Source organism: Salvelinus alpinus, chromosome 7, assembly GCF_045679555.1.
Source record: "Salvelinus alpinus chromosome 7, SLU_Salpinus.1, whole genome shotgun sequence".
In the NCBI taxonomy this organism is placed as follows: domain Eukaryota; kingdom Metazoa; phylum Chordata; class Actinopteri; order Salmoniformes; family Salmonidae; genus Salvelinus; species Salvelinus alpinus.
The window spans coordinates 7,403,868-7,427,293 of NC_092092.1; the positions used below are offsets into that span (position 1 = coordinate 7,403,868).

General features: G+C 43.3%; 1 protein-coding gene across 2 annotated transcripts; it reads left to right on the top strand.

Annotated features, from left to right (window-relative positions):
• Positions 1-9,962: 9,962 nt before the first annotated feature.
• On the top strand, positions 9,963-22,751 carry LOC139580380 (alpha-N-acetylgalactosaminide alpha-2,6-sialyltransferase 2-like). 2 transcript variants are annotated; one of them, XM_071408998.1, is made up of 10 exons: positions 9,963-10,101; positions 13,683-14,035; positions 16,763-17,015; positions 18,886-19,051; positions 19,531-19,705; positions 20,469-20,607; positions 20,775-20,878; positions 21,047-21,130; positions 21,953-22,052; positions 22,404-22,751. In XM_071408998.1, the coding sequence occupies exons 2-10, from the start codon at positions 13,821-13,823 to the stop codon at positions 22,572-22,574; spliced, it is 1,407 nt and encodes a 468-aa protein (XP_071265099.1). In that variant the 5' UTR covers positions 9,963-10,101; positions 13,683-13,820; the 3' UTR covers positions 22,575-22,751. The 2 variants fall into 2 exon arrangements, with proteins under 2 accessions (XP_071265099.1, XP_071265100.1); XM_071408999.1 differs by having other exon boundaries at positions 9,991-10,101; positions 13,791-14,035.
• The last annotated feature ends 675 nt before the right edge of the window (positions 22,752-23,426 follow it).

A 23,426-nucleotide genomic window follows, 5' to 3' on the forward strand; every position in this document is an offset into this window, starting at 1 on the left:
CCCCCTCCTACACACCCCCTCTGCCCCCCTGGCAGTCACAAGCCCACTTTTGCTCTGACAGGCAGGTTTGTTATGAGAGTCTTACCAAAGTCACATCTAACAATGTGGAGCGACAACACAACACAAGGCAGCCTAGTGGTTTCATGTGACCAGAGACCCAAAGCTCAAAGCACCACGAGCCTGAAGGGTCTTAAAGGATGGTAGTCTGAGGGCTATACCGTGACAGAAATACATCTACAGTGGGGCAAAAAAAGTATTTAGTCAGCCACCAATTGTGCAAGTTCTCCCACTTAAAAAGATGAGAGAGGCCTGATTTTTAATGAATTTATTTGCAAATTATGGTGGAAAATAAGTATTTGGTCACCTACAAACAAGCAAGATTTCTGGCTCTCACAGACCTGTAACTTCTTCTTTAAGAGTCTCCTCTGTCCTCCACTTGTTACCTGTATTAATGGCACCTGTTTGAACTTGTTATCAGTATAAAAGACACCTGTCCACAACCTCAAACAGTCACACTCCAAAGGACACCAGAAACAAAATTGTAGACCTGCACCAGGCTGGGAAGACTGAATCTGCAATAGGTAAGCAGCTTGGTTTGAAGAAATCAACTGTGGGAGCAATTATTAGGAAATGGAAGACATACAAGACCACTGATAATCTCCCTCGATCTGGGGCTCCACGCAAGATCTCACCCCGTGGGGTCAAAATGATCACAAGAACGGTGAGCAAAAATCCCAGAACCACACCTAGTGAATGACCTGCAGAGAGCTGGGACCAAAGTAACAAAGTCTACCATCAGTAACACACTATGCCGCCAGGGACTCAAATCCTGCAGTGCCAGACGTGTCCCCCTGCTTAAGCCAGTACATGTCCAGGCCCGTCTGAAGTTTGCTAGAGAGCATTTGGATGATCCAGAAGAAGATTGGGAGAATGTCATATGGTCAGATGAAACCAAAATAGAACTTTTTGGTAAAAACACAACTCGTCGTGTTTGGAGGACAAAGAATGCTGAGTTGCATCCAAAGAACACCATACTTACTGTGAAGCACGGGGGTGGAAACATCATGCTTTGGGGTTGTTTTTCTGCAAAGGGACCAGGACGAATGATCCGTGTAAAGGAAAGAATGAATGGGGCCATGTATCGTGAGATTGAGTGAAAACCTCCTTCCATCAGCAAGGGCATTGAAGATGAAACGTGGCTGGGTCTTTCAGCATGACAATGATCCCAAACACACCTCCCGGGCAACGAAGGAGTGGCTTCGTAAGAAGCATTTCAAGGTCCTGGAGTGGCCTAGCCAGTCTCCAGATCTCAACCCCATAGAAAATCTTTGGAGGGAGTTGAAAGTCCGTGTTGCCGAGCAACAGCTCCAAAACATCACTGCTCTAGAGGAGATCTGCATGGAGGAATGGGCCAAAATACCAGCAACAGTGTGTGAAAACCTTGTGAAGACTTAAAGAAAACGTTTGACCTCTGTCATTGCCAACAAAGGGTATATAACAAAGTATTGAGATAAACTTTTGTTATTGACCAAATACTTATTTTCCACCATAATTTGCAAATAAATTCATTAAAAATCCTACAATGTGATTTTCTGGATTTTTTTTTCTCATTTTGTCTGTCATAGTTGAAGTGTACCTATGATGAAAATTACAGGCCTCTCTCATCTTTTTAAGTGGGAGAACTTGCACAATTGGTGGCTTACTAAATACTTTTTTGCCCCACTGTACATTCCACTGAAAGGGTCTCACACTGGGCCCCTTCACTCAGCAGTAGTAAACTAGTCTCTAGTCTCACACTGGGCCCCTTCACTCAGCAGTAGTAAACTAGTCTCTAGTCTCACACTGGGCCCCTTCACTCAGCAGTAGTAAACTAGTCTAGTCTCACACTGGGCCCCTTCACTCAGAAGTAGTAAACTAGTCTCTAGTCTCACACTGGGCCCCTTCAGCGATGGGACAAGACTGTAACTACCAATTGGATATCACAATTATTATATATATTTTTAAACGTACATGTTCCGTACTGTCTCTCTCTTTTACCTGGTATGTATATATATTTGTTTTGGCCCTCAAAAGTCCATATGGGCCCTGGTCAAAAGTAGGGCGCTACAGCCCTTTGGGCCCTGGTCAAAAGTAGTGCACTATATAGCGTGCCATTTGGGATACCCCCAATGTGCTTCAGTGGGAAACTGTAACCAGTGGAACCAGTGGAAGAGTCACAGCATCTCTCCTCTTTATAGTCCCAGTGGAAGAGTCACAGCACCTCTCCTCTTTATAGTCACAGTGAAAGAGTCCCAGTGTCTCTCCTCTTTATAGTCCCAGTGGAAGAGTCCCAGCATCTCTCCTCTTTATAGTCACAGTGGAAGAGTCCCAGTGTCTCCCCTCTTTATAGTCACAGTGGAAGAGTCCCAGCATCTCTCGTCTTTATGGTCCCAGTGGAAGAGTCCCAGCATCTCTCCTCTTTATAGTCACAGTGGAAGAGTCCCAGTGTCTCTCTTCTTTATAGTCACAGTGGAAGAGTCCCAGCATCTCCCCTCTTTATAGTCACAGTGGAAGAGTCCCAGCATCTCCCCTCTTTATAGTCACAGTGGAAGAGTCCCAGTGTCTCTCTTCTTTATAGTCCCAGCGTCTCTCCTCTTTATAGTCACAGTAGAAGAGTCCCAGTGTCTCTCCTCTTTATAGTCACAGTGGAAAAGTCCCAGTGTCTCTCCTCTTTATAGTCACAGTGGAAGAGTCCCAGCATCTCTCCTCTTTATAGTCACAGTGGAAGAGTCCCAGTGTCTCTCCTCTTTATAGTCACAGTGGAAGAGTCACAGCATCTCTCCTCTTTATAGTCACAGTGGAAGAGTCCCAGTGTCTCTCTTCTTTATAGTCACAGTGGAAGAGTCCCAGCATCTCTCCTCTTCATAGTCACAGGGGAAGAGTCCCAGCATCTCTCCTCTTTATGGTCCCAGCATCTCTCCTCTTTATAGTCACAGTGGAAGAGTCCCAGTGTCTCTCCTCTTTATAGTCCCAGTGGAAGAGTCACAGCATCTCTCCTCTTTATAGTCACAGTAGAAGAGTCCCAGCGTCTCTCCTCTTTATAGTCACAGTAGAAGAATCCCAGCATCTCTCCTCTTTATAGTCACAGTGGAAGAGTCCCAGCAGCTCTCCTCTTTATGGTCCCAGCATCTCTCCTCTTTATAGTCACAGTGGAAGAGTCCCAGCAGCTCTCCTCTTTATAGTCACAGTGGAAGAGTCCCAGCAGCTCTCCTCTTTATAGTCACAGTGGAAGAGTCCCAGCAGCTCTCCTCTTTATAGTCACAGTGGAAGAGTCCCAGCAGCTCTCCTCTTTATAGTCACAGTGGAAGAGTCCCAGCATCTCTCCTCTTTATAGTCACAGTGGAAGAGTCCCAGCATCTCTCCTCTTTATAGTCACAGTGGAAGAGTCCCAGTGTCTCTCTTCTTTATAGTCCCAGCATCCCTCCTCTTTATAGTCACAGTGGAAGAGTCCCAGCATCTCTCCTCTTTATAGTCACAGTGGAAGAGTCCCAGCATCTCTCCTCTTTATAGTCCCAGTGGAAGAGTCCCAGCATCTCTCCTCTTTATAGTCACAGTGGAAGAGTCCCAGCGTCTCTCCTCTTTATAGTCCCAGTGGAAGAGTCCCAGCATCTCTCCTCTTTATAGTCCCAGTGGAAGAGTCCCAGCATCTCTCCTCTTTATAGTCCCAGTGGAAGAGTCCCAGCATCTCTCCTCTTTATGGTCCCAGCATCTCTCCTCTTTATAGTCCCAGTGGAAGAGTCCCAGCATCTCTCCTCTTTATAGTCACAGTGGAAGAGTCCCAGCGTCTCTCCTCTTTATAGTCACAGTGGAAGAGTCCCAGCATCTCTCCTCTTTATAGTCCCAGTGGAAGAGTCCCAGCATCTCTCCTCTTTATAGTCCCAGTGGAAGAGTCCCAGCATCTCTCCTCTTTATAGTCCCAGTGGAAGAGTCCCAGCATCTCTCCTCTTTATAGTCCCAGTGGAAGAGTCCCAGCATCTCTCCTCTTTATAGTCCCAGTGGAAGAGTCCCAGCGTCTCTCCTCTTTATAGTCCCAGTGGAAGAGTCCCAGCATCTCTCCTCTTTATAGTCCCAGTGGAAGAGTCCCAGCATCTCTCCTCTTTATAGTCACAGTGGAAGAGTCCCAGCATCTCTCCTCTTTATAGTCACAGTGGAAGAGTCCCAGCATCTCTCCTCTTTATAGTCCCAGTGGAAGAGTCCCAGCATCTCTCCTCTTTATAGTCACAGTGGAAGAGTCACAGCATCTCTCCTCTTTATAGTCACAGTGGAAGAGTCCCAGCATCTCTCCTCTTTATAGTCCCAGTGGAAGAGTCCCAGCATCTCTCCTCTTTATAGTCACAGTGGAAGAGTCACAGCATCTCTCCTCTTTATAGTCCCAGTGTCTTTCATCTTTACTGATCTCTTGTCTTCCCCTTTCTCCGTCTCCGAGATTATAACTCATTGAGAAAGCATTTCCCCAACCCACCAAATGCTATGTAATGACCTTTGGAATTGTGCTGACTTTTAGTTACTCAGAATTTGATTCATTTTGTGGTGAATGAATCCATGAAAAAGTATTTGCCCTCTTTTCTGAATTTCTCTATTTTTGCATATTTTTGATACTGAATGTTATCAAATCCTCAACCAAAACCTAATATTTAGATAAAGGGAACCTGCGTTTACAAAGAACAAAATATATATAATGTAGTCCAAAAGGCTGTACTTCTGACCCATCTGCCAATAGAACATGCTTTCAAGATTATTGATGATCTTCCAGGATCTTCCAGGTGCCTTTTGGTAAACCTGAGTCAACTTTTTGGATGACATGCCTGGCAAAAAGCAAACAGTGCATTCTACAGTAAGAACCTCATACCAACGGTCCAGCATGGTGGTGGTAGTATGATGGTTAGGGGTCAGCATGGTGGTGGTAGTATGATGGTTTGGGGATGCTTTGCTGCCTCAGGACCTGGACGACTTGCCTTCATAGAAGGAACCATGAATTCTGCTCTGTATCAGAGAATTCTACAGGAGAATGTCAGGCCACCCGTCTGTGAGCCGAAGAGCTGCTGGGTCATGCAGCAAGACAATGATCTAAAACACACAAGACTACATGAAAATGTCTCAAAAGCAACAAATGTGAAGTTTTGGACTGACCTAGTCAAAGTCCAGACCTAATTCAAATTGAAATGTGGCAGGACTTGAAGCAAACATGGCTGAGTTACAGCTGTTCTGCATGAAAGAGTGGGCCAAAATTCCTCCACAGTGACGTGAAAGACTGATCAACAACTACAGGAAGTGTTTGGTTTCAGTCATTGCAGCTAAAGAATGCACCAAGCTAATACTTTTTCACACAGGGGAATTGGGTGTTGCATAATTTTGTTAAATAAAATCTGTTATTTGTAAACTTAGGTTCCCTTTATCTAATATTAGGTTTTGGTTGAAGATATGATAACGTTAAGTATAAAAAATGTGCAAACATAGAGAATCAGAAAGGGGGTAAATACTTTTTCGCTATTAGGTGCCGAAAATGGTAAAATCATGATTTACTCTATGGTATGTTCGTTGACAACCAACATTAAGGCATTGCTTTTCCACTATGTCAACAAAACATGTATATACTAATTGAAAGTAAAGGGATGTCGGTGAACAAATGAGTTGTCAAGGCTACGACGGCGCCGGTGTAATGAGTGGAGCTTCCTCAGGTGTTCAAAAGCTCCTATCAGACCGACAGCCTAATGTTTCTTAGGTAGTTCTTTATGCGTTTTAGTTTAGAAAACGATCTCTCCGCAGGCAATTACAGGGATGGTAAAAACAGCTTGATTGCCGTAGCAACATCAGGGAAACTGCGCAGAAGGGAGGAGTACATCGAAAACAGCGGTTCAGCAACATCTTTAATTGAGCCTCTCATTCTGAATTTCCGGTGTTGTGCCGAAAATCTCCCCTCTGCCAGAATTCCCTTCTAATGTCCGTCATTTTGTGGCTAGAGTCAAATACTTTCTGTGGCACACATCAGAGTCCAGTACTTTCTATAGAACAAACTTCACGTCAGGATAAGCAACCGAAATTAATGATTAATGTATGTGTGTTATAATTAAACATAGAGGAGGGAGTAAAATGTTGGCAACCAATAAACATTTCAGAACAGCTATGGCTGAATTATTATCCTTACACTTTCAAAAATGCTAGTCGAATAAGACATGGGAGAGATGACGAATTTTGGCAAAGAGATTTATTTGTAGACTAATACAAATCAGTAGCGGATTTAGGTCCGGGCGACATACAAGAACCCGTCGCACACTAATCCATAAAACATGAACTTAACAATAAACAATCTCTGACAAGGACATGAGGGGAAACAGAGGGTTAAATACAGAACAATTAATGAATGGGATTGGAACCAGGTGTGTAAGAAGACCAGACAAAACCAATGGAAAATGAAACATAGATCAATGATGGCTAGAAGACCGGTGACGTCGATCGCCGAGCACCGCCCAAACAAGGAGAGGCATCGACTTCGGCAGAAGTCGTGACAGAAACAGAGAGACGAAAGATAAATTATATTATTTCTTATATTTTTTGGGGAAGCCTGGCTTCCCTTGGCATCCATGAATAAACAGAAAGTTACAAGTGACCAAATCGGATTTTGCGTGTTTAGGCAGCAGTGATTTGCTGACATGGATGCTGTAGCGAGTGAACTGAGAGTCGGAAAGCAAGTACAGGGAGTGAGTGTTTTAATAAATAAACAAACAAACCAATAAACACAAAAGACACACCGACATGAAAACAGAGTCAATAAAAGCTGAGGAAAGAACGAAGGGGAGTGACAGATATAGGGAAGATAATCAAGGAGGTGATGGAGTCCAGGTGAGTGTCATGAGCACGGTGTTGGTGTTAAATGCTGAGCTGTAGTCAATGAACAGCATTCTCACATAAGTGTTCCTTTTGTCCAGGTGAGAAAGGGCAGTGTGGAGTGTGATTGAGATTGCGTCATCTGTGGATCAGTTGGGGCGGTATGTGAATTGGAGTGGGTCTAGGGTTTCTGGGATAATGGTGTTTATGTGAGCCATGACCAGCCTTTCAAAGCACTTCATGGCTACTGACGTGAGTGCCACGGGGCGGTAATCATTTAGGCAGGTTACCTTCGCTTCCTTGGGCACAGGGACTATGATGGTCTGCTTAAAACATGTAGGTATTACAGACTAGGTCAGAGTGAGGTTGAAAATGTCAGTGAAGACACTTGACAGTTGGCCTGCGCATGCTTTGAGTACACGTCCTGGTAATCCGTCTGGCCCAGCGGCTTTGTGAATGTTGACCTGTTTAAAGGTTTTGTTCACATCGGCTACCGAGAGTGTTATCACACAGTCATCCAGAACAGCTGGTGCTCTCGTGCATGCTTCAGTGTTGCTTGCCTCGAAGCAAGCATAAAAGGCATTTAGCTCGTCTGGTATGCTCGCGTCACTGGGCAGCTCGTGTCTGGGTTTCCCTTTGTAGTCCGTAATAGTTTTCAAGCCTTGCCACATCCGAGTGTCAAAGCCGGTGTAGTAGGATTCAATCTTAATCCTGTATTGACGCTTTGCTTGTTTGATGGTTCATCTGAGGGCATAGCGGGATTTCTTATAAGCATCCGGATTAGTCTCCCACCCCTTGAAAGCGGCAGCACTAGCCTTTAGCTCAATGCGGATTTTGCTTGTAATCCATGGCTTCTGGTTGGGATATGTACAGTTGAAGTTGGAAGTTTACATACACCTTAGTCAAATACATTTAAACTCAGTTTTTCACAATTCCTGACATTTAATCTTAGTAAAAATTCCCTGTCTTAAGGCAGTTAGGATCACCACTTTATTTTAAGTGTGTGAAATGTCAGAATAATAGTAGAGAGAATTATTTATTTCAGCTTTATTTCTTTCATCACATTCCCAGTGGGTCAGATGTTTACATACACCCAATTAGAATTTGGTAGCATTGCCTTTAAATTGTTTAACTTGGGTTAAACGTTTAGGGTAGCCTTCCACAAGCTTCCCACAATAGGTTGGGTGAATTTTGGCCCAATCCTCCCGACAGAGCTAGTGTAACTGAGTCAGGTTTGTAGGCCTCCTTGCTCGCACACACTTTTTCAGTTCTGCCCACAAATTGTCAAAAGGATTGAGGTCAGGGCTTTGTGATGGCCTCTCCAATACCTTGACTTTGTCATCCTTAAGCCATTTTGCCACAACTTTGGAAGTATGCTTGGGGTCATTGTCCATTTGGAAGACCCATTTGCGACCAAGCTTTAACTTCCTGACTGATGTCTTGAGATGTTGCTTCAATATATCCACATAATTTTCCTCCCTCATGAAGCCATCTATTTTGTGAAGTGCACCAGTCCCTCTTGCAGCAAAGCACCCCCACAACATGATGCTGCCACCCCCGTGCTTCACGGTTGGGATGGTGCTCTTCGGCTTGCAAGCATCCCCCTTTTTCCTCCAAACATAACAACGGTCATTATGGCCACACAGTTCTGTTTTTGTTTCATCAGACCAGAGGACATTTCTCCAAAAAGTATGATCTTTGTCCCCATGTACAGTTGCAAACCGTACTCTGGCTTTTTATGGCGGTTTTGTAGTAGTGGCTTCTTCCTTGCTTAGCTGCCTTCCCGCTAGGTTTATATTGTCCATTTCGTCGTTCAGCCACATCTCGGTGAAACATAAGATGTTACAGTTTTTAATGTCCCGTTGGTATGATAATCTTAATCGTAGGTCATCCATTTTATTTTCCAATGATTGCACGTTAGCAAGAAGAACGGATGGCAGTGGGATTTTACTCGCTAGCCTCTGGATTGTCAGAAGGCTGCCCGATCTGCGGCCCCTTTTCCGGTGTCTTTTCTTCACGCAAATGGCGTGGATCTGGGCCTGTTTCAGTGAAAGCAGGATATCCTTCTCGTCAAACTCTTTAAAGGAAAAAGTTTCTTCCAGTCCGCGGTGAGTAATCGCTGTCCTGATGTCCAGAAGTTATTTTTGGTCATAAGAGACGGTAGCAGCAACATTATGTAAACAATATGTTAAAAAACAAGTTACACAAAATGCAAAAAAATAACAAAATAGCACAATTGTTTGGGAGAATGTCAAACGTCAGCCATGTTCTCCGGCGCCATCTTAAACACAATTAACACGCTAGTTAGCTACCACTTGTTCTTGTCAAACTGTTAACAGAGTAGCTAGCAAGCAACAAGTTATGCCAAATAACAGTCTAAAAACTACTTGAGGGCAAATAAATCAGATTTTACCGTTCAGAGAAGTCTCATGGCCAGGAATCACATTTCTATCTGACGTCAAACAACCTACAAAGCTGTCTTGAAATATCAGATTCCATGTGCATTTTGGCTGGTTAGACTGCAGGAAAGAGAACAGATATGAATCGGATATGCAAAACAAATTGCTTTGAGTCACTTCAAACTGTCAATGTGAACAAGGCTTTAGACAAGCTAGCTACTCTAACTTGATTGATAGCCTGAAATGGCTCTTGGTAGCTTGTTATGAGAATGGGAACCTATCTGGGCTATCTAAAGCCAACTCCACAAAAATACTCGGTGGCTAGTAGTACTACAGAAAAACAAAAACAAAGGTATAAATTGTATTTGTATTTTTTTTTTAAATGGACAAATCTGAGGGGGCAGTTTATTTTTTGTGGAAAAAATATCAGAATTGGTCTGCCTGTGTGAACACAGCCATTGTGACCATAGCAACGCTATTCCTCTAACGCTGTCGTCTCACGTCTGACTTTATTGTAGTCTGGGGTGTATTCACTAGGAACTAAACAGAACGAAATGGGGCTGGACCTAGCTGAATTTGTCAAATAGAAACGCTAGTTTTCGTTGCAAAACAAAACTGTTTGGACTAATGATTACACCCCGTAGTAAGTGTTCCCTCTCTCCCAATTGCCAGCATCTGTTGCTCATTTCACAATAGTCCCGCCCATGCCGTGTCGTGCTGTGCTGTGCGGCGCTCCGGTCTATTAGTCAAATAGTTCTTCTGGTTTAGATGACTTTCTACTGTCGCTACTCTCCTACTATGCAGACAGATTACTGTCACTAAAGAAGACTCGTCACAGGTAAGTGGATAAGGGGACATTTTAACTTTTTATTTCCTATGTTTAGCTTTGTGTTGTGAGAAGGGAGGAGAGATCTGAGAGTAGTGACTTGCTGTTTCTCTGAGGGTGATCATGGTAATCGGTGCAAAAACATAAACTTTAACAAATACCTTAAAGTTTACAGCTTTCTACTTAGGATTCATTCAGATTTTTAGCAGAACCAAAAAAACATAGGAATTAAATCAAAAGAGGGAAAGTATTTTATTATCATCATCATTATTAAACTTAAAGGAACTAAAGGCACAGCCAAGATTATAAAATACATTTTAAGACCTTTTAAGGTAAAATGTTTGCTGTCTCTATTCTCCACCAAATGTCAAAGTTTCCACATGTGTTGAACAGGGCTAATCTGAGGATCTAGGTTTTCCTTCCATTCCCCTGGTCATCTATCTTCAAACAAACACTGAAGCAAAAGTAAATCAGTTACATTTTTATGACATCTGTCTTACAGTAGTTTTTGATAAATGTTTACTGATGTATTCATTACCTTTTTTAGTATGTTTCAAAGATTTACTCTACACTACTTTGACAACACAAACTAGGTCCAGGATAGCTCTCTGCATTCTTCCTTCTTCCTACAGTTTTCATCCATTAGCCTTGCCCAACGACTGGCTCATGTGAACTACAATCTCGACGCTGTGTTTTTAACGTTGATAATCATCGCATGCGATTATGGGCTTGGAAATATATGGCCGTTTTAAAAAAATCTTTCATCAGCTAGAGAGAATGTACCAGTTACACAGCCATACAGCCATACAGCCATGGATGCTGCCATCTAACCAGACTACACTTCCTCAGTAAAGCTTGTACACAGGTGTCCGGAGCGTGCTAGAAGGCTAACTCCAGGGTGTAGATGTCTCCCACACTACCTCCGGAGGTGGTCGCCTGTCTGATTTCCGTAAACAAGCACTGTAACATGGAGAAATGACCTTAACAGATGTCTCCCAAACACAGACTCAACCTTTTGTATCTGTGCCATTCTAGGGTATGTGACAGAATGGGTAGTGCCATTGAGGCTACCTCCATTTTTAAAGTAGTCAATTTTCTTCACAATTGTCTGATCCCTCCTGGTGACCTGGTTGGACATGACTCCTACAGGGTCACCAGGAGGGATCACCAATGAATTGGAAGTCCCACTCAGTTGACTACATTAAAATGGGGGAAGCCCTCAATGGTGCTGCCCGTGCTAATACAGACTTTGGACCACTAAAGTCCTCTATCATTCTCAATGCTGCCACACTAACTCTGGAGGTAGTGTGTGAGTCATCTACTGTACCCTACATACCCCTCTCTGAGTGGTACAGCGTAAAGACAATGGCTCTCCCACATCACATGCCCCTGCAAGAATGACCTTAGTACCAGTAGACAGTATTTTATTTATTTTATTTTTTGCTCTGTTAGCCCAATTTTTGAAAATGTAAAGGCTTTTATAATATCCACACCCTTTTGAATCGTGGCATTGATCAAGTGTGTATGTGCGGTATGGTTTTAGATGAGAAGCTCCTGTATAGTTTGTATTGCTGTCTTTATTTTGTTAGTCTAAATGTTACGGTATGCTAATAGCTGCACTCCTACATGAAGCAGGAATGTGGCTTTGGCCACTCCACATCCAAGGCTAGGGTAAACAGACAAGTTTAATCTGTTGTTAAAGAGTATGCATTTCACTCATGTAAATCCAATCAGAACAGAATGTAGTGCCTAAGGCCATTTTTTTCTTCTGCCCAGCACTGTGTTTACCATGTCATTGTAGTCAGAGGGAGGTGACAGATGAGGTATAGAAGTGTGTGGTCTCATATAGGTGCTAATGGGAGTACTCTACCAGAGGAACTGGTAGAGTACATTTAAAATGATAGTCACAGCCAGGGGGAGGAGCATGTGAAGAATACATTGATTGCACCCCAAAAGCCCTTTTTTTTTAATTTTTTTAATTAAAATGTTTATTCTGTATAGTCCACTGCCTTTGACCAGAGCCACTTGGGACAGAGACATTTCTTCAGAGTAGTGATGTGATTCTGGTTTCCTGGTGTTGCCATTACTTGTGCCAGGAAAATAACCTCTCCCTCAACGTCAACAAAACAAAGGTGCTGATCATGGACTTCAGGAAACAGCAGATGGTGCACACCCCTATCCACATCGACGGGACAGCAGTGGAGAAGGTGGAAAACTTCAAGTTCCTCAGCATACACATCACTGACATTCTGAAATTGTCATCCCACACAGACATGAGGCTGAAGAAATTCGGCCTGGCCCCTACGAGCCTCACAAACTTTAATATGTAAAATTGAGAGCATCCTGTCCGGCTCTATCACCGACTGGTACGGCAACTGTACCTCCCGCAACTGCAGGGCTCTCGAGGGTGGTGCGGTCTGCCCAACTCATCACCGGGGGCACACTGCCTGCCCTCCCGGACACCTACAGCACCCAATGTCATAGGAAGGCTAAAATGATAATCAAGGACATCAACCACCTGAGCCACGGTCTGTTCACCCAGTTATCATCCAGAAGGCGAGGTCATTACAGGTGCATCAAAGCTGGGACCGTGACACTGAAAAACAGCTTCTATCTAAAGTTCATCACTGTTAAATAACCATCACCAGCCGGCTACCACCCGATTACTCAACCCTGCACCTTAGAGGCTGCTGCCCTATGTACATAGACATGGAATCACTGGTCACTTTAATAATAGAACACTGGTCACTTTAATAATATTTACTTACTGCTTTACTCATCTCATATGTATATACTGTATTCTACTGTATTCTAGTCAGTGCCACTCTGACATTGCTTGTCCTATTATTTATATATTCCATTATTTAACTTTTTAGATTTGTGAACTGTTAGATATTACTGTACTGTTGGAGCTAGGAACACAAGCATTTCGCTACACCTGCAATAACATCTGGTAAATGTGTTGTATGTGACCAATAACATTTTATTTGACTACCCACTAGTAGGGGTGAGCGGGGTGAGAGGGGTTAGTAGGGGTGAGCGGGGTTAGTAGGGTTGAACAGGGTTAGTAGGGGTGAGCGGGGTTGAACAGGGGTGAGAGGGGTTAGTAGGGTTGAACAGGGTTGAACAGGGGTGAGCGGGGTTAGTAGGGTTGAGCAGGGTTAAACAGGTTGAGCAGGGTTCGTAGGGTTGAGCAGGGGTGAGCGGGGTTGAGCAGGGGTGAGCGGGGTTAGTAGGGTTAAACAGGTTGCGCAGGGTTCGTAGGGGTGAGCAGGGTTGTCAGAGATGGTACATTTGACAGTTACTCTGCCATCACTGTGTTGTTCTGGAAGGATGAAGGCTTCACCTGGTCAGAGGGAGTTCCTGTACCATGAGCCATCAGTGGCAATAAACAGTCCAAAGTAAATACCCATCTGCCCCTAAAATAGAGGGATCTGAAAGAATACAGAAATCCTGTATTTTGTGGTCAGAGGTTTAATTAAAAAGGGATTATTGGGAGCAGCTCTGTTGACATGGTGAGGTAAAGTTTGCTCTCTCCATTTTATCTCTGTCCGTCTCCCCTGTTTCTCCTCTCTCTCTCTCTCTCTCTCCAGACTGTGGTAAGAGAGTCCCCAGAGTAGTGTGCACCTCTGTGGACTCATTTTACAGTCAACTCAGCCCTTGTCTCTTTCCTCGTTGCTCCCCTGAAAACCCGAACTCAGGACATCGGTGACTCCCCACATTCCTCCTCCATGGAGGGTATAGGGCACACACACAGCCGGCTGCTCAGGCTCAGGGCCACGATGATGGGCATGGGGCTCCAGAGGAGGCTAGGGCTGTGCTTCCTGTGTGTCAGCTTCCTGCCAGTCATCTACATCATCTGTCTGAACCTTGAGATCACCTGGCGCATGGACAACCTGAACCTGGCCCAATTCCCTGGCATCTGGTACACACAGGAACCCAACAGGTAAACAAACAATGATGCAACAATCTAAAACTCCTGGTGGAAAACGTAACACTTCTAACAATGTTTCCATTCACAGTTTATGTGAATAAAGTTAAACCGTATAAATAATATCACGACAGCTGTGACGGAAACGGCAAAGTTTCGGTATAATTTTGTAAATGCCGACAAATCATTTGTTCGTTTGACATGGTGGGATCTTTTTTTTGTCTGTAAAAAAAATTATTATGTGAGAAATGGCGGCAGAAACACCTTTTTATATGCAAATATTAATATAAGAACCATCATATGGAAGTAAACCTGGGGAAGCCATGCAGTTTAGTAGGCTACAGATTCAATAGTTTATGATGAGCTTCACAGGGTGGTGAAAGTACTCGATCTCGATGCTCCTTTTCCAATTAATATCAAAGGCCTTTTTCTGGTGACATGATGATCAATGCTTGACTGCCGTTTGACACATTTTTAAATAGTCTCGCACTTATCCATAATAATCTCATGTAGACTAGAGGCCTGAGTGCACATGGTGTGTTTGTTGTGAATGTATTGTAATGTTTTAAAATTGTATAAACTGCCTTATTTTTGCTGGACCCCAAGAAGAGTAGCTGCTGCTTTGGCAGCAGCTAATGGGGATCCATAATAAATACAAATACCCCACACAGCCTACTCGCACAGCCTACTCGCACAGCCTACCTGCCAGCTGTTGACCAAAGCACACTTGTCAAGACCAGAGTAGGCACATTTGCTATTTAACCCAACAGTTTTTGTGACAACTATTGGCAGAGTTGAAATGCCATGGAAACACATTGAACTTTAGATTTTTTTATAGAATATTCGCTTGAATATGGGGTGGCAGGTAGACTAATGGTTAGAGCGTTGGGCCAGTAACCGAAAGGTTGCTAGATCAAATCCCCGAGCTGACAAGGTAAAAATCTGTTGTTTTGCCCCTGAACAAGGCAGTTAACCCACTGTTCCCCAGTAGGCTGTCATTGTAAATAAGAATTTGTTCTTAATTGGCCTGCCTAGTTAAATAAATAATAATAATTAGATAAAAATCAGTCGCCAATTGGATGGAAACCTAGCTACTGCCTGGGAATGTTAAATGATTAGTGTATTGTGTAATTCAAAAGCGAAGATTCGGAGGGATTTTAATTGATTAAAAAGCTGACCTAGTGGAATTAATGTATGAACTGTATGCAACGTCTATTTTTTTCTACTTTTTTATTTATTGAAAATCCTCCTGGACGCTCAGTTTGCCAAATGACTAGCCGTACAGAGGGACATGGTTCACCTGCCTGAGATCATGGAGACTTAAACCATGGGATTTTTTATCAAACACTTACTGTCTTCCTGCAAGTCATATCATTGTGAAAACCACAATGTAGCCACACACAGGAAGCAGCTGGGCTAACATGAAAACAAATGGAGAACAACAGAATGGGGTTCATGTGAAATGTCAGCCTGGTAGTAATGTCAGAGTAGTGGAAACGGCTGTCTTTCTCTCGCTGCGAGAGGTCTAATTTGGAGACTAAATCATACGTTTGAGTGGGTCAAGGTTCAGCAGGTCTGTCATTTTGATTGCCTGCCTGCCTGCCTGCCTGCCTGCCTGCCGTAGCCCTTGGGTTTCACCTAAGCAGTGCTTTTATCTGAATGCCAGTTAGTCGAAATCGGCCTGTTCTGCCACTCCTTTTTGTTCCAAACTGTCTCTCCAAATGCATTTTTGCGTTGGAGTCACCATCTATTAACACAAATGGAGATCACTGTATTTAGACAGACCGGGGGAATGATGAATGAACAGTTTATGGAGAAGGGGAATTCTGCTATTGCATGACAAAAACATGAGCATTTCTGTGGAAAAGGGGGGAATATTTTGCCCTCATCCATCGGTTTTTCTTTTGTCTGCTCGAGAGCCTCTTATGAGAGAATGGATAGTCCATGATGCATCAGTCCTTCAGTTCTATTTCCTGGTGGTGACAATCACTTTTTATAATCTCAGATCATCACAGGTATCGGTTACGCCCTAATCCCATTTTGGGTTGATGACCTTTGTCTTTCATTAAATGACTGGAGGATACAGGTCCAGATATGACTCAATGCATTGGGACAATATTACTCTGTAGAGATCTTTGGCATTTTGTTGTACTGAAAATACATCCGGACACAATCAGGCCTTATTTTTTATTTAATATAAGTGCACTTGGCCAACATCAATGTGGAGGATACAGGTCCGGTTATGAGACAGACGATTGTTGTCTTTCACCTACCAAACACGATGCAGCTTTACCGTTGACACATTGAATAGCATACCACTTCTCCGTACTGTTTTACTCAGAATAAATCAAGACTAGGGCTGTCCCCGACAACAACCAAAAATATTGGTCGACCAAAGCCTATCGACCAGTTGAAGTCAGCCATAATCCAGACTCGATCACAAATTAGCCTGGAAGAAAAGTTGTAGGTTTGTGTAAAACAAATTTCAATAGTGGTGAAATCTGACAACACTTTATAATGACTAGGCTCAACCCTAGATAATGTTTAGAAAGCCATTTTAGGTTCAGCTTCTCTGCTCAATTTGGGAACTTTTGTTTGTGTTAGAGGAAGATGTGAGTTTTTCCACAATTGGGAAGCAGGATATTATGACCCTGAACTGAAGACAACAACATTTGACATTACCCAGGACAGTTAAGGTGACACCAGTTTCAGCTATAAGGTGTGTGTTTTGTCTCTTGCCAGGTTACATGACCCTCTTGTTGGCAATACGCTGTTAGATAGTAGTGATGAGCAGCACACCAGGATCACACCACCAACACCTTTAAGTTTAAAGGTGCAGTCCACATCCTCTGCCAGAATCAGACCGTCAACAGAACCTAGAGCCAGGACTACCAAGGGCTCTGATCTTAAAGCTACTCTCCTTAAGTCCGCCAAACCAACAGAGCCACCCTTCATTGGCGACAGCTACTACAGTGAAGATGCCCCACCTCAAACAGTGAGTTGAAGTTCCTTTTTCTGAGCTGTTCCTGCTACTTGATCTGTTTGTGTGATCGCTGTCTACTTCAGAGACCTTAGAAGGCCTGTGGTCTCCTTGCAGTCAATGCTGACTGATTGTACTTTCAGACACATGAAGCATGGAAGCACTTAAAATAATGTCCCACTTTGCTATAAAATAAGGACAGTGGATATCTGTTAACTCTCAGTCAGATGACATGGGTGATACTCTAGTTAACCACCAGATAACACAACCCAAAAGGTCTTCAAAGTGTATTTCATACAGCAATTTGATAAGCTCTGGGCCATCTTAAGCAATCTCCATATTACATTATGTGTAAATAAGCCCAGTGTTCTATAATTACCTTTTTATTTAACTGCAGGTCAGCATGATAAAATTACACCACTAGTTCAGTTTTAATCACGCAGATGTTAAGGACTTCATGTTTTGTAATGACGTTGGCTGGTGTGTGTGGGATGTCTAGTTGAATGAATGCCAGGGAAAACAGGCTGGTGTTTTCTTTGGGCGCAAATATATTACATGTTTCCCAGACTGTGTTCTCTTGTTCTACCTTCCTTGTGTCATCACAATAGAAGACTGTTCTAGCATCATCACATGGTCAACCAAGACAAGGAAAGAACATTTGCACATTTCATATGAACAATTGCTGAGGTTCATTTGCAAAACAGTCACTTCAGTTTAAACGAAGTCCGCTTCCTATTTCTCCTATAATATAGACTAAATACGGTCGACCACAACAGAGAACTCTCTGCTCCATGTGGTGGTTTCTCACTCATGTGGACTGTTTCGTCTTGATATCTTTCATAAGACAGATAAGATGTGAAGCATATGTGTTTAGGCCTATTTGATCCAGACATGTGGGTGGTAAAGGAATACCATACGGTTCCAAGCAATCTCCAATCTCTTTATCTCTACCTTTTTTTGTTTAGTCGAGTGGTATGCACAACTCCCATCAAACCCTTTGTCTGCTTATCTCCATCGTTGACTTTCTATGATTCAGTGTTCCTCAGAAACAGTTAGTGGTTACCCTGACGATGAAGACATAAATGGCCTCGTTTGATACAAGACCGGAGCTATGAGGAGACACCGAGGTTCAGAACCTTTTTTAAATAAAAAATAAAATACTTCTTAAGCCATGTCCATATTATGTTGTGTGGAAATCAGCCCAGTTATATATAATTTAAGCAGTAAATCCCAAGGGATAAGGGAGGTTCTTAGGCGCAACGCAGAGTGCCTGGACACAGCCCTTAGCCATTGTATATTGGCAATATGCCACAAACCCCCCGAGGTGACTTATTGCTATTATAAGCTGGTTACCAATGTAATTAGAGCAGTACATTTTTTAAAATCATACCCGTGGTATACGGCTGTCAGCCAATCAGCATCCAGTGCTTGAATCACCCACTTTACAATGACCTTTATGTAACTGCAGGTCTGCATGGTAAAATTACACAATTTGTTCAGTTTTAATAATGCTGATGTTGAGTCACTTATTGTTCTATAGGGACATTAGGTGTGCTGGTGTTTTTTGCCCATGTACCGTTACGATGACAGGATATGAAGTCCTATCACAGGTTTCCCAGAATCTGTTATTTTGTGTTATCGCCATAGAATGTTGTAGCGTCATCACATGGTCTACCCAGTGCTGAGTTAATGTGTAGCGGCTAATAGCTAATAGGCTATGTGTTTGTAGATGGACTGAGGTGAATGAAGCTACAGCAGCCAAGGTGATAATGGCTGGGGTCATTTTTACTTGTTTTCACTGTTCTCCAAATCGTATTTTAGAGTTCTGAAATTGTATTGAAATATAGTAAATGAGGTTGACTTTTCTGAACGTTACTCCATCCAGGACTGTCCAGACAGTATTCGTAGCAGGGTGCCCCAGACAGACTTTGGGGTAAGGTATCTGGGCAGGATCCCTGTGCTCCAGTGGGCCAAGCATGCCACTCCAGAACAGTACCAGCGCCTCAGACGGTACCCAGGGACTCATGGCTGGGCAAACGTCGACTTTAACAGTAAGTACTTTCAATACATGTTGACGTGAACGTTTCAATGCGTTACTTCATACCAAATATTGTTTGAAATTAGCTGACAAATCACCTTCACGTGCCGACGACAAACAATTTAGTTCCACATCATTGACTGCCACTGTCTAACTCCAGTGCCCTATCATCCATGGTCATCTCAGTAAAGATGTTATATGGCTTCAGAGGTGTGACACACAACCCTTTATGGTCAGTCGATGGAGTACACCTGCACTTCTTCACAGATGCATGGGGAATCTCTTATCAGCTCACATCTACAAGAGTAAAGGATAGAATCATTCCACTGTTATTACCCCGTGGACTTTACCCACACCTCCCAGCTAGTGAGACGAGACACTGACAGTTGAGTGTGGCTGTCGTCCATTGGAAAATTTCTGGCAGAAATCATCTGTTTGGTTGGCTGTCTTCACAAGTTATTTTATTACATTGGAATGCATTTGTTGTTGCAGCTCTGGTGTCGACCCTATCTGTTCTCAACACGTCAGCCAACTGGCACATGTTTGATGACTGGGATCGTCGTAGCAACGGCTCACGGTGTGTCCGCTGTGCTGTCGTGGGCAATGGAGGGATCCTGAAGGATTCAAAGAAAGGCCGGGATATCGACCAGCATGACTACGTATTCAGGTGAGACGCCGTCTTTGACCTTGTTTAGTCTTGACTTCATCAATAGCCTGCGTGGGCGGTTGGCCCTTCCTTAAGTGGAAGATGTTCCTTGGAATGTGTATTATGTTAATACAGTTGGCCTTTCTCCTGTGTTTCATTTTGTCATTCAGGAGAGCCAATTCAAGGGCTCCTCAAGAGTCTGTTGAATGAAGCATGCATCTGGTTTCTGTGGTTACCTGAGTGTGGGGTCATTGACAGTGTTCATGTTCCTTCATGCTTGTCGTTCACCGTGTTCCTTTCTGTGTGTCCTGTGTTGTAATTATTCATCATTGACAGTGTTCATGTATAAAGATAATCAGTTGGGAGGTGCTTATATTGACATGTAGTTTGGTAAAACAGGAGGCTAAAGACACGTAGGTAGAGTCCATTCTCGCTTTTTTTGTCCGCCCTTTTCTTTTAAGAGCTCTGTCACAAGGCACTATGTAATAGAAATGTATTTTCTTTGCATATCCCAGCTCCCCCTGAGACACCAGTAGGGTGTGAGGTCACGGCCAGGGTCACCATATCCCAGCTCCCCCTGAGATACCCGCAGGATGTGAGGTCATGGCCAGGGTCACCATTGTCCAGCACCCCTGAAGCAATTTGGGTTAAGTGCCTTACTCAAAGGCACAGTGGCAGATTATTTTTCTCCACCTTGTCGGCTCTGATATTCGAACCAGCAATTTTAATTTTAAAAAATTGGTTGTTGACAAAGTTCTGTTCCATGCTTCTGTTGTGACTCCAGGACCAACGGAGCTGTCATTGAAGGCTTTGAGCAGGATGTGGGCTCCAGAACGTCCCTCTACACGTTCTCCACCAACACACTCCGTAACTCCATGAGGAGCTATGCCGGAGTGGGCTACAGAGGACCACCGCTCTCTGAGGTGAACACTTCCATGATGATGATGATGGTTTACGATCACATTTACTCACTGGGAATAAACTTCATCCTCCGTTCTTTAATTCATTTACAGACAAACTCTTAAAAAAAAATAAAAAAAAATAATAGTCTGATCATGTATTCCCCTCGTTTTCTGTCTTTATCCTGTAGGAGACACGCTATGTCTTCCTGCCAGACCATGACAGGGATTATCTTCTGATGAAAGCAGCTGCCACACACACTCCAGTAGAAAGAGGACCAGAGAGGAGCAAAACGTAAGATACCGGATGGCTTCATATCCATGGAGGAGGTTTTGATTTCATTCCCCCACACAGCATCTATGCGGATTTCCATTGTAATTGAATACCCTCAATGTCCCCAAGTATTCCTTCTTTATTTACTAATGTGTGTTCTATACTGTTTTCTGTTTTTCTTTTTTTTAGACCTCCCACATACTTTGGAGGAAATGTGACTGTAGAAAAGTTGAAAATGTACCATCCAGATTTCATACGCTACATCAGAAACAGGTGTGTAAAAAAAAAAGGGGGGAGAAGTGAGTTATCTTAGTACAAAACACAGTCTTTAGGAGAGTTGTTGTGGCTAATCCGAATCACAGCTGAGCTCTGATTTTTATATATTCACACACACACACACACACACACACACACACCTGGACAAAGGTATTAAATAAACCCCTTTTTGAAGTCCAACTGTTTTGGGAGCCACTTTATGATCGAGAACTCTTCCTACAATGGTTAGAGGTCATCTGATGAGGAAGAGGTTGAGGTTCCAATAATATATGACACATGTTCTGTGATAAAAAAAAAAAATTGTATTGTAACTGATCCCAACCCTGGTTGAGTGGCAGTGCCCATTTTTATCTCCATTGAAAACAAAAATAGCTTCTTAGCAAAGAACAATTTCTCAAGCGAGGATTTTGCTAAGACTCTCTGGGAGTGGTCTGAGTGGGGAGGGGGAAAACGGAAGACTAGCTGTTATTGGCAGAGAGGTTTGGATCTCTCTTATTGGTCTATTAACTCATTTAGCGCCTGGTGATGTCACCAGAACTCCATCTAACACTTAAAGGTAATTATTATACCATAACTCTGTTCGGGTGCATACTAATAAGGCCTGTGTGGTGTGGGGTTAGCTCTCCTCTCAAAAAGGAAAAGGTGGCAGCCAGGTCTGGTCTGTCCACAACCTTTTCTCCAGCAAGGGCATTTTAGGAAAGGATCAAATTCATTGTCCCTGAAGATAATCCTCTTGTACACCATTTTAATGGTTTTGTTTTGAAGTAAATGTGTGGACCAGCTGTATTGTTAAATGCTCTTTTGTATTTTATGTCGTAGGTTCCTCCGGGCCCATGCCATGCAGACCAAATACAAGGACATGTACCGTCCATCAACAGGTGCTGTGATGCTGCTGGCTGCGATACACACCTGTGACCAGGTACGGTACGACCCACCAGGGACTAGCCATTAAACAATAACTCTCTGGACACGACTGCACTGGCCTTCCAGTTGGACAGCATTTACTCTGACCCTGATAGTCTTCAAAAGCCTTGTAAAACAGAAATACTACATTCTCCTCAGATCACTGCCTAAAGCAAAGGCCCATATGGTAATCATTGTTCTTGAGGCATAGAACACTTGACAACAAAAGGCTGTGACTGCAGCAACTGAACTCTGCCACCCCCCCCCCCGTTTCTGTCTGTCTGTCTGTCTGTCTGTCTGTCTGTCTGTCTGTCTGTCTGTCTGTCTGTCTGTCTGTCTGTCTGTCTGTCTGTCTGTTTGAAAACAGGTGAGCGCGTACGGCTTCATGACTCCAGACTATGTGAAATACTCTGACCACTACTTCGACCGCCAATATCACCCAGTGGGTTTCTTCATCAACCATGACATGAGGATGGAGATGACACTGTGGCAACAGCTCCACCATGCAGGCCTCATCACTCTCTACATGCGCCAGTGAACTCAGGAACTAACTCAAGGTTGCTATGGCAACGACCACCTCCTGTAGGATAAAAAAAATAGTCATAAACTGTATATTTATATATATTACTGAACAAAAAATATAAACACAACATGTTAAGTATTGGTTTTATGAGCTGAAATAAAACATCCCAGAAATGTTCCATATGCACAAAAAGCTTATTTCTCTCAAATGTTGTGCACAAATTTGTTTACATCCCTGTTAGTGAGCATTTCTCATCTGCGAAGACAATCCACCCACCTGACAGGTTTGGCCTTCTAGGAAGACTTCCTCTGTTCAGTATCTGTGTTCTTTGGCCCATCTTAATCTTTTTTTTTTTTATTGGCCAGTCTGAGATATTTACATTTACATTTAAGTCATTTAGCAGACGCTCTTATCTTTACAACTCTGCCTAGAAGGCCAGCATCCGGGAGTCGCCTCTTCACTGTTGACGTTGAGACTGGTGTTTTGCGGGTACTATTTAATGAAGCTGCCAGTTGAGGACTTGTGAGGCGTCTGTTTCTCCAATTAGACACTCTAAGGTACTTGTTCTCTTGCTCAATTGTGCACCGGAGCCTCCCACTCCTCTTTCTATTCTGGCTAGAGCCAGTTTGTGCTGTTCTGTGAAGGGAGTAGTACACAGCGTTGTACGAGATCTTCAGTTTCTTGGCGGTTTCTCACATAGAATGGCTTTCATTTCGCAGAACAAGAATAGACTGACAAGTTTCAGAAGAAAGTTCTTTGTTTCTGGCCATTTTGAGCCTGTAATTGAACCCACAAATGCTGATGCTCCAGATACTCAACTAGTCTTAAAGAAGGCCAGTTTATTGCTTCTTTAAATCAGGACAACAG

Coding starts and splice junctions, on each gene's coding strand:
- LOC139580380 (XM_071408998.1), top strand. CDS start 13,821: ATGGAGGGTATAGGGCACACACACAGCCGGCTGCTCAGGCTCAGGGCC. Junction 14,036..16,762: donor TACACACAGGAACCCAACAG/GTAAACAAACAA, acceptor GTCTCTTGCCAG/GTTACATGACCCTCTTGTTG. Junction 19,706..20,468: donor CAGCATGACTACGTATTCAG/GTGAGACGCCGT, acceptor TTGTGACTCCAG/GACCAACGGAGCTGTCATTG.